The sequence below is a fragment of the Astatotilapia calliptera genome, chromosome 11 (assembly GCF_900246225.1).
Source record: "Astatotilapia calliptera chromosome 11, fAstCal1.2, whole genome shotgun sequence".
Taxonomy (NCBI): domain Eukaryota; kingdom Metazoa; phylum Chordata; class Actinopteri; order Cichliformes; family Cichlidae; genus Astatotilapia; species Astatotilapia calliptera.
Genome location: NC_039312.1, coordinates 20,043,944 through 20,054,797, shown reverse-complemented (window position 1 = coordinate 20,054,797; position 10,854 = coordinate 20,043,944). Strand labels below are relative to the sequence as shown.

Sequence of the window (10,854 nt, the reverse complement as noted above, 5' to 3'; positions counted from 1 at the left end):
GCACTTTGTAGGTGAACCCACTTTATCAGCGACCGATGTCCAATCACCGGCACACAGCTGAAATCTCCACTGAGTTTTAGCTTGGAAAACTAACACTGCACATCACTCTGAACACACCATCCCCACTGTCAAATATGGTGGTGGCAGCATCATGCTCTGGGGGTGCTTCTCTTCAGCAGGGACAAGGAAGCTGGTCAGAGTTGATGGGAAGATGGATGGAGCCAAATACAGGGCAATCTTGGAAGAAAACCTCTTGGAGTCTGCCAAAGATTGAGACTGGGGCGGAGGTTCACCTTCCAGTAGGACAACGATCCTAAACATAAAGTCTGGGCAACAATGGAATGGTTTAAAACAAAACATATCCATGAGTTAGAATGGCCCAGTCAAAGTCCAGATCTAAATCCAATCGAGAATCTGTGGCAAGATCTGAAAACTGCTGTTCACAAACGCTGTCCATCTAATCTGACTGAGCTGGAGCTGTTTTGCAAAGAAGAATGGGCAAGAATTTCAGTCTCTATGTGCAAAGCTGGTAGAGACAAACCCTAAAAGACTGGCAGCTGTAATTGCAGCAAAAGGTGGTTCTACAAAGTATTGACTCAGGGGGCTGAATAATCACGGGTGGAGGCCTGTAAAAACATTTGTCCCTCATCATCTTTTTGGACTTTTTTTTTCTAGGTGTTTTTTTTTTGGGCTGTAATTGCTGATAACATGAGGTGATGTCCTTTACTGGTCCCTGAACTCACTGCCAGGTACTGTGGAGTCCAGTTGGCATTTAACTCCTCAGGCTGGGGGACAGCACCTTTTCTGCCATAATATATCAGGATGAAATCCTTGGACCAACTGTCAGACCCTACAGTTGGTACAGGGAGTCCTGGGATCCTCTTGGTGCATGACAGTGCCCAGCCATACAAACTACTGAGCACCTTTTTGAGCTGTTGAGATAAAACTTTTTTCAAGCAGTTTATGAGCCTCTTGGTCAGCTGGGGCCTTTCTGCATGAACCCTGTGATGGACTGGCAACCTGTCCAGAAGATTAACTGCAAATGAAACCAGAGCACCCACTTCCGTCCTGTGAAAAATAATTGTTCCCGAGGGGAGGGGTCTATTCTAGGGAACAAGACCCCTATTCACAGGACAGAAGGTTTTTTTGTTTTGTTTTTTTTACCTTCATTTAGAAGGAGAAGGCAGGGCAGGCTTCATCCTCTGGCCAGGCGGTTTTTTGTTGTTGTTGTAAACCTTTTTTCTTTTTTCTATTTTTTATTGTTTTCCAATACATCCCTAATTTATCCTTTCAACTTCTACCTTGTGCTGCTGTAACAAGGGAATTTTGTGGTCTGTGGTTAAAGCAGCACGGACTTGTATCCAAAGTGTCACACAGTAAACCAGACAGAAAGGAAGATTTTAAAAATGTGTTTATTATCACTTTTTCAGAGAAGATCTTAACTAGAAACCATATAAAAGAGAAAAAAAAGATCTTGAATTTCCAAAAGAATTAAGAAATTAATAATCAAGTATGCAAAGAGCAGCCTATAAAAATAGTGGTACAGTGTCCTAGACAATAGTCTGTTTTAGCAACTATGCATGTAACAGTATGCTAAGTATGTGTAGTATAAATGGTAGAAATGCTCATTTGGTCTCAGAACGCCGGCAGTAGTTGAAGCTAGAAAACTCGGTCAACATTTTACATTTCATTTTGTCTTACAAACATTTAAGTGTTGCACGAATCGTTTCTGTTCAGTGACCTAATGCCACGTCTGCTGCTATCTCACCAATATCCCGAACAGCCCAGCGACAGTGGGGTCAGCAGCGAAAGGCCATACAAGCTTAGGAGATAGGGCACCTTTTCCTCTTCTTCTGGCTTGAGAAGTTGGTTGCTTTGGTGATGGCACTCATGATAATTTTGGAGATGCACTGTGGAGTCTCTTGTGAGGACGATTTGCAGCAGCGGCGGACAGTATTTGGAACAGCCCTCTTTGATGCGCACAGCTTCTGTGACATTTCTTCAAGCTGATGTCATGGAGAGATCAAAGGCAGAACAGCAGCGGGAAATCAGAACTCTCTGTTCAAATTTTAAATGTTGCTAGGCCAAACTTTTTTTTTGCAATTTGTCTTATTTTTGCAGACAAACTTCCCTTTTAATGGCTTTTAATGGGACTTACCAGTCGCGCAGAGCAAGCGGTCTTCTCTTCTTCCTGCAGGGGGCAGCATTGTGTCACAAAGTCCTTAAGAGGAAACCCAACAGGGAATCTAAAACACAGTCACATTGATGCAAATGCATCTCATGTTAGACTGCCCACAGATTATATACTTAAACAAATGTGTTGACATTTCACAGAGCAAAATGAATAGAAAAAATGGAAAAAACATCAAAAGAAACAAAAATAAATTATAGGAAGATCAGATCAAAGAAAAATGCAATAAATAGTGTCTTACTTCTTCTTGATGGTTTTGTGAGTGTCACATATCTTGTTCAGCGACACTTCCTCATGAGCAGAAGTCACATTATAATACGGGTCTGGAGACATCTGCTGGAAACAGCTGTATTTATCACTTTGGTTCAGACAGCAGGGGTAATTCACCCGTCCTGTGTTCTCACGCAAGCAGAACTTGTTCAGTTCCTCACGCCACTGAAATGAAGAGCAAGAATGAAGTGTCACGACATGGAAACTACTCAGTTAAGCGAAAATGTGTATTTTTAGCTGCTATTCTTTTACCTTCTGGTCAGCACAGCTGACTTTAGTCTTCTTATTTTTGCAGCAACTTTTGAATCCCTTCTCTATAAGATTAACGGTCTTCGCCTGAAGAGCCACCATTTCATAGCCTGAACGTGGGAGGCACTTGATGCTGTAGGCGGGGCGAAGCCTCTGGTTGTGACACACTGATTCAATGGTATCTGCGGTGGGTCGTCCAGGAGGAAAGCTGATGTCAGCAGCTCGGGGAGTAGATAGTTTCTTGGTCTTCCTTTCTATGAGGGCTATGGGAACAGGGCCGTGTGTCCTGCAATGCATGAGGCATAAGGTCAGACACAGACATGCCTCTTACGGGCTCAGGATGAATTCAGCATAACGGAAATGTGTTTTGCAATATGAAGCTACTTTTTCTCTTTGCCTTAAATGATAACCTGACATTACTTCTTCTACAGGACTCTTCTCTTCATTGCAATTAAACTTTTGAACTTGACAGATGATGCACGCCCAACAAAATCAATATAAGCAAGTGCACAATAACATCTTTCCACAGTAATAGAATCATTAGTACTATCATTTGCTGTAAAGTGTATTGTTAGATTAATACATAAACATAAATGCAATGTAGTGATAACCATCTCAGCTACTGTATTAAAAATGGTGCCTGCTGCTATGCATTTTTAATGGATTCATTCTAAGTTTATAAGAATTACTAATTTGTTGAAAGGCATAATTACACACAAATCAATATACATTTATGAGTACAATATTTTCTTTCTATTAAACGATCTAAAAAATTACTTAATGTACCTTAAAAGTACTGCCTTTAGTGGCTGAGGCAGCAAAGTATTTATGGTTTAACCTTGGTACTGTTTATTGAGACTGACGGAGAACAAATGCATTATCCTCTTTAATCCGAGTGAGCAAAAATATTGATAATCATTTTTTTTGCTTTTCTACGCACCTCTGGCAAGTGTTCGGGTTAAAGGTGAATTCAGCGGTAGAGGGAAGAGGTTCCACTGGCAGCCCCTGTGTCGGCCCGTAGTTTGGGTTTGGAGCATCATTGCTGAAGCAGTTGAGCCTTTTGTTGTTGTCGTTTATTTTACAGCAGCGATACCAAGGATGCTTTATTGAAAGGTCCTCCTCACAGTACTTTTCAACTGACAGCTCCCACTTGAGTAAGCACAAAACAGAGTAACACAGACAGTCAGGGTGCACAGTGTGAATGAAATTCTTCAATAATAACATGAAGTCTGCACCTTGTCTGCTACTTATTGAATAAATTCACCACCTGAAGTTATGTTGTCAAGAGACAAATTAGAAAACAAACAAGAAGCTGCTAAGGTAACGCTCACTGAGGAATTCAACATAGTTTTGATGCTCGTGCCAAGGCCTGTCCGCCTGTTATGTCTGCCTGGGCTGATTAAACGGGCTTATCGACTGAAAGCGCTCAAGGTTTTCAACTTTGTTTTTAAAAAAACAAAACCCAAGTACCATCACCTCTGCAATGTGAAGAATGTTTCATGCTCCAATTATGTTCAGGTCCAATTCATAAAGTGGTTGAAAAAAATGCTGCTTTTTCTACATTTACAGACTCAAAAATGAAAAGAATATGAGTGCAATAAAAAACTGTATATGTTACTGTATATTATTAGTGCATTGTTCCTAAACAGCACAAATTGTGTTTTTTATTACATGGATGTAGAGAAAACACTACTTCCCTATTCTGAAAAAAACCCCCGAATCATCAGCAAAAGTAAGAGAAGAGGAACTCAAGCAACAAACACAGGTCACCATGACATCACTTTATATTTACGCAGAGCTAAAAAAGTATTGCTGAATTAGCTATAAGAGCTGTTGTGAAAACATACAGCCTGTGTGGCGCAACACAGGGTCACTTCTCTCTCCCACGTCTGGTTGTCTTTGCAGCATGTGCTCAGCCAAGCCTCTGCATTATTCACAGCAGAGGCCCTCAACTTGTCAACTCCGTAGCCTGAGTCAGGAAAGTAGGATGATGGGTAGCGCGGACGAAGGTCGCTATAGTCACAGATGGCTTGGAGATTCTCTGACGTTGGCCGACCGAGAGGAAACTGAACGTTATAAGTTGTCGGAAGAGGACCGCTGTAAGAACGGGGACCAACAGTTGGTGGGCCTGCAGGGGAAAGACCACAGTCGGCACTTTTAGCAGTAGAACATAGTACAGAAGGAGCAAGTTTAAAAAAAAAAAAAGTAAGTAAAGTAGATGCATACATCCTCTTGGTCTGAAACCTAAGAAAACAAATAACATTTTAAAAAAAAAAAAATCAAACAAGAGAAGGCAAGAAAGATTCCCTGACCCAGGTGGTACTTATGAGTAGGTAAGTACAGTACTGTGCAAAAGTTTTGAGCCACTTGAAAAATAAATTGCAGACCTTCTGAAGTTTTTCTTAGGACCATAGCTGCCTTTTTTTTTTTTTAATCACAATCCAGTCTTTTTTTAATTTTAAATTATGCCACTAATCATTGACCTGGGAATCATTCAAGTATAAACAGGCTCTACAAAAAATGACAAAGGTTACAAAGGCATAAAATTGTATTTTTACATTAATAAGCTGATTCACAAAGAGCTATTAGCTGAAAACTGGAGACATATCTCAGCATGGTGTGCGGTGTGTCCTTAAAGAATTGGAAGAAACTCTTAACAGAGAATGGACCAAAGGCAGCCAAAATACAAAGAAAAGCTTTGAGTGTGCTTTTAAGAAGCCTGGAAAAGTATTCCCGAAGACTACTTAAAGACATTTCATGGTGTTGCACACTACTGTGAATATCTGCTCACCTCTCTGCCTTGGTTGAGGCTGCGCTGGCCGCTGTGAATCTGGGAAAACAGCAAAAAACCACAAAATATATTAATTTAATTGGGGGGGGGGGGGGGGGGGGGGGGGGTATGTAGTGCATTTATGCCAAAACATTATAACTAGAGGTAAGACGATAAACAGTGCCCATACCAAAGTGATCTCTCAAGTCCATCTCTTTCTGCATCTCTAAAGATACAAAACATAATACCAGATTTTTATATACATTATTTTAAATGAAGTAAAACACTAAAACAGACAGAAAGACACAGCTTTATATTTTTTTTAAATTATATTTTAGTTCTGTACTCAAACTGGGCCACAACTAACTCAACCTGGCTGCAAATAACCTTAAAACAAGAGTGGTGGGCTCTTTCGGGGTTTAGAATGTCACTTCCATAAAAAGAGAGAAGAAAAACAAGACTATCAGTACATTTTCTAACCTTCTAACCACAGAAGACATTTCACTGCAATCATAAAACAAACCGGTTAAAAGAAGACTTTCATCTCAAAGTCCTAACATTCCTCTTGAAGTGAGAGCTGGCCAAATACAAGTATGAGCATGTGACGTTATAATTGGTAGCTGTGGAGATGCTGCGCCAATATGTGAATGCGCGCGCACACACCTTGCATCAGTTGGGGAATGTCAAAGGTGACCTCGCGCTGCTCAAAGAAGCGCTCATCTATAATGTTGCAGACGGCACACAAAGGAGAGACAGAGAGAAAAAAGAGTGAGACAAAGTTACATAACCATAACTACGCATGTTTTTTTTTTTTGTTATTGTTTGTTTGTTTATTACTACTGAGAGCGAAAAATGATGGAAGTATTGAAGAAGTCAGATCCTTCATCGGAAAAAAAAACTGTAAAAGGTAGAGTGGGACAAAATAAGAGAAGTTTTGGAAGTTTTATAAACAAACAAACAAATAAAAATGTTATTTTATACGTGCATCTGTGTGTAATCTATAAAAATACACGTGAGACATGTCTGAAATGAAGAACTTGAATCAAAGTGCTCAGAGCAGACTGCTTTGTATAAAAGTCTACCTGGCACCAGATCACTGCAAAATAGACGCTCCCACTGCAGCAGGAGCGATCAAACATGGAGCTGGGCAATCGGCCATGAAGCAAACACGAATTCCCTGCGTGGATTTCTAGTTGGAAGCAACAAAAAAGTAGTGTACCAACCTTCGGATGCTGAGCTCAGTAAAACCAAGAGCAAAGCGGTGGAACAGATTAGCGCCCAAGTCGGACCCATTTTGGACCTGATCGTGTCCGTGCCGTGCTATGCGTGCTTTATGTTCTGCAGCTGCAGCTGACTGTCCTGGCAGAGTGCGCAGAGGCCGCCCAGGAAAGCACGCTCCGCGGGGCAGCGCACAGACGGGCCCGTTAATTGGTCCAACACACGCCGCTGCGCTGTCTGTCTGAGGAGCAAAAGCCCGCAACAGGACAAAAACTTTTTACGATTGTTGTGGGATTTAAGGGAGCGGAAAAAAGGTGGGAGGGAAGGAAGTTTTTTGACATGACTCATTGGTGATGCGTTCAAATTCCTGGTGCTGTTTAATGGGAATGTATGGAACCCTTATGTGGAAAAGCTCAGCTTTAGCATTTTTTCCTGCTTAAAAACTTAACATGGAGAGGAAAAGAGAAAACTTTTCAACGAAAATAAACCAAACAAAAACATAGGCAATCTTGGAATAGCAATACAAATATGTCTTGTAAAATAACGTATAAAATACAGTTTGTTAAATAGAAAGTGTTAAAACAAAGTATGTTTATGCTTTCCTATTTCTCAAGGCTACTGAGAACTTAATGCAACACAGTCTGTTTTTCTTAAGGATCAGAAGCTTGTCCTTATCATGTATCAGATGTTTACTTGGTCTTGATGTTATCTTGACCTATATACTGTGTTTACATTGAAATACCACAGTGTGAGACCATAAATGCCAATACTCCCATTAAAGCTGGCTGACTGAAAAGAAATCCTTTAAATAATTTTTTTTTACAAAGCAGCAGAGCCTGAGTAATCCTTATTTTAATAATAGGCGAATCATTCCTAGCTCAGTGATTGTTTTGCTTATTGCCTGATAAATGACAAATTCCATCCAGAGTTTATGCTCTGGATTATGGCAACTTCCTGCCTCATGAGAATGAGTTTCCATAGCTGTCATCGACACCGCAAACACAGTCGTCAGGGTTATTTGTCAGACTTTGTGGAGGCCTGTCTAGACACACAATACTAAATATTTATCTCTGTGATGATTAAACTGATCATCACAACTTTTGTTTTATTGTAATAGATGTGCGAGTTTGCTTTTTAGTCAACCATTTTTAGAAAGTTCCTCAACTAGAAGCATATTTACAAGAGGAAGAGATTTCAGCTTTCGGGTCCCTCTTCTGTTGAACCAGCCACTAGATTTGGGAGAAAGACACCTTCTCTGCTTTTAAGCTTAGGCTTAAAACTTTCCTTTTTAAGAAAGCATATAGTTCGGGTTGGATCAGGTGACCCTGACTCCTCCCTTAGTTAAGATGCAGTAGGTCTAGGCTGCTGTCACGACGTACAAGGTGGACTCACGCGCAGGACTCCGGGGATGATGTACACAAGAGAATTTATTACAGAACAATGTCCAATGAGTTTATATACACAGATACGGGGCAGTGCTATGTACAAAAGGTGAGGGGGGCAGGGGTCCGGGGAAAATCCAGGGGAACACGCTCGTTTCTCTCCACACAATCCAGACACGAATCCACTCGCACACCAGGAAAACAATCCAGGGAATCTGTACACAAAGAGACGCTTGTTAAATGCTAAACACACACTGCATGGGAAAATACTTGCTGGGGCGCTCGACTTTCACTGACGCGATTCTCACAACGATCCAGCGAAGAACAGCCGTTGCTTCCCGTCTTAAATACCACACTGATGAGGCACAGGTGTTTCTTCCTCCGAGGGCGTGGGCCAAGGGCGTGAACCCATAATGAGTTCAGCCCTGGCGAGAGAGAGGAGAAGAGAGAAAGAGGGAGAGACAGCCGATCAGCGACCAGCTGAACCCCCAGGCCGTGACAGCTGCTGAGTGTTTCATTGTCATTCACTTTGTGTTACAGTGTGTATTCTTGTCCCGTCTCCCACACCTCACCCCCAAATGATCATGGCCTCTCCCTGAGCCAGAATCCTGCCAGGTATTTCTTCCTGTAAAATGGAAGTTTTCCCTTCCCACTATCGCCAAGTACTTGCTCACAGGGAGGCATTTGATAGTTGACATTTTCAATCTATTACTGTAGGATCTCTACCTTACAATATAAAGTGTGTTGAGGCAGCTGCTGTTTAGATTTGGTGTTGTAAAATTGAAATCAAATCAAAGAAGTTGGAATATGATTATAGACACTTCATAAAATAACACCAGGATTCAGTATCAAGGTAATGCAGTGATGTGATGGTTAACTTTATATGACAGAGATATGAAAAGCCTTGCTGTCCTTGTTATGTCTGTAATCTGTAGAGATTAGGTCCAGGGTCATCATGGCCTCAGTGTATGAAAGAATGACTGGAACACAGCTTCTCCAGCCAGTTTAATTCTCCTTCAGTTCTCCTTTGCAGTTCAAATAAACTTTAATACTGACTATTGGACATATGTTGTTTACCCAGGAGGAGTATTTTTCTTTTGCTGCTTTGGCTGCAGCTTTGTCGAGTCAAACAAATACGAGTATTAAAGGTGGTGCTGGTGAGTGCCGGGAGCTGTACGAAAAAGCTGAAATTCCTCTTGGAGGTCAGGGTTATGGAAAAATAAACAAGCCCCGCTGATACATCACAGCCTGTCATGGATGTTTAAGAAAATTAAAGGCAACAATTTTCTTTTTCTTTTTTTTGCTTTGACAGCCTCTAACAGTAAATGGTTCTCTGGTAAAAAGGAGTTTTGGGTAAGTCATGTGTCAGTGGAAATGAGATATACAGAACTGCAAAAACATCATAATATTGTTGAAAATCCCACGCCCTGCCCAGCTTTTGGGGGTGGCACTGGACCCAATCAGAAGCCTGGATCAGACATCTGTTCTGTCTTGCGTGCTGCAGCCTGCGAGCAAGCATGCTATGATGTCTTTTTTTAAACGACACTAAAAATGTGTTTGATATGTTTTCTAAGTAAGGTTTCGCATTTTTCTTATGTTTGTTTCTGCATCATTTCAAAGTTAAATTAGTTCCTTATTAAAGTACAACCCTCCTTTTTTTATTTGACTCTTAAAAGTTCTGTTTTAGTCATCTGCAGCAGTCATCTGTACCAGTCGGTTACCTCATCTAAACCACTTAACTGCTCACTCTCATTGTTTCACTGGTGTGTCAGTGCAGAGGTGCTTACTAAAGCCTAGACACCAGGTTAGTCTGTTTTCTGCATGGTTCCTGGAGTTGAGTTGGAGCACTTAGACACTGGATGCAGATCAGAGAGTTCACAATAATAAAAAAGAGACCTAGGAGGGGAGCTCAGCTGAGAAAAATGCCCTCATGCACACAGGACTGTTAGTATTATAAAGTCTCTTATCCTTCTTCACCTCCAAGAACATTCTTTTTTTTTTTTTTTTTTTTTTTGCCTGTCCCGTTTGGCTCTTTTGCCATCAGAATTGTTGTCTAAAGGCAAAGAAAGATGCCCAACGGATTTACTTTACCAAATTGACCATCCCAGCCTTGCCGTAATGGTCCATTTGATTCACCTTTTATTGTTTATTTTATTTTCATTTACTGAATACGGGACAGACTTGACTGGGGGAAAGAAAGAGGGAAAGAGAAACAGCTGAGAAGAGGGACGGGGGAGAAGGGCAAAAGACAAAAACCAACAGAATGAGCAGAAAAAAAAGAAAAAAATGCATATATCAATCACCTGGATCACCTGCTGAGAAAGAAAAAAGAAAACAAGCAGAAGAGAACGAGAGTAATAGAATAAACAACATCACAATGATATATGGGAATATGACAGTAAATACTAAATATTAAACATTATTGTGCAGCACATAAGATCAACAGAACACAGTGTGCTTTGAGGTAGGAGCCAAAAAGGGTGTAGTTTGTGGGTGTGATCACCCGTGTGTACACCTGTGAGCATGGACGCGCTTGATTTTTTTTTTTAAAGGTTCCTTCATGTAATGATCTGCTAGAGGGTGTGGGGGGGCCACAGCCCCGTCCTCCAGGGTATGAAGCAGGTATGGAGGTGATCAAAACTCCAGACATCCAGAGGCCCCCAGAACACAAGAGACCAAGGAAGACCAACAGAGGGGCAGCCGCGCCACTGTCCCAGAAAGAGCTGAGGAGAGTCCCAGATGAGGGCTCACTCAGCAGCCGCGGAGCAGAAGCC

The 10,854-nt window shown here is 41.3% G+C and overlaps 1 protein-coding gene across 1 annotated transcript; it reads right to left on the bottom strand.

Moving 5' to 3' along the window:
* Positions 1-1,393: 1,393 nt before the first annotated feature.
* Positions 1,394-6,968, bottom strand: ecm1b (extracellular matrix protein 1b). Its single transcript, XM_026184061.1, has 10 exons — positions 6,704-6,968; positions 6,144-6,200; positions 5,671-5,706; positions 5,502-5,540; positions 4,558-4,838; positions 3,651-3,859; positions 2,714-2,996; positions 2,433-2,626; positions 2,159-2,246; positions 1,394-2,006 (listed from the first exon to the last, which is right to left on the bottom strand). The coding sequence occupies exons 1-10, from the start codon at positions 6,771-6,773 to the stop codon at positions 1,824-1,826; spliced, it is 1,440 nt and encodes a 479-aa protein (XP_026039846.1). The 5' UTR covers positions 6,774-6,968; the 3' UTR covers positions 1,394-1,823.
* Positions 6,969-10,854: the final 3,886 nt, after the last annotated feature.

Coding starts and splice junctions, on each gene's coding strand:
- ecm1b (XM_026184061.1), bottom strand. CDS start 6,773: ATGGGTCCGACTTGGGCGCTAATCTGTTCCACCGCTTTGCTCTTGGTT. Junction 5,707..6,143: donor CATTCCCCAACTGATGCAAG/GTGTGTGCGCGC, acceptor TTGTATCTTTAG/AGATGCAGAAAGAGATGGAC. Junction 3,860..4,557: donor TGTGTTGCGCCACACAGGCT/GTATGTTTTCAC, acceptor TGCTTACTCAAG/TGGGAGCTGTCAGTTGAAAA.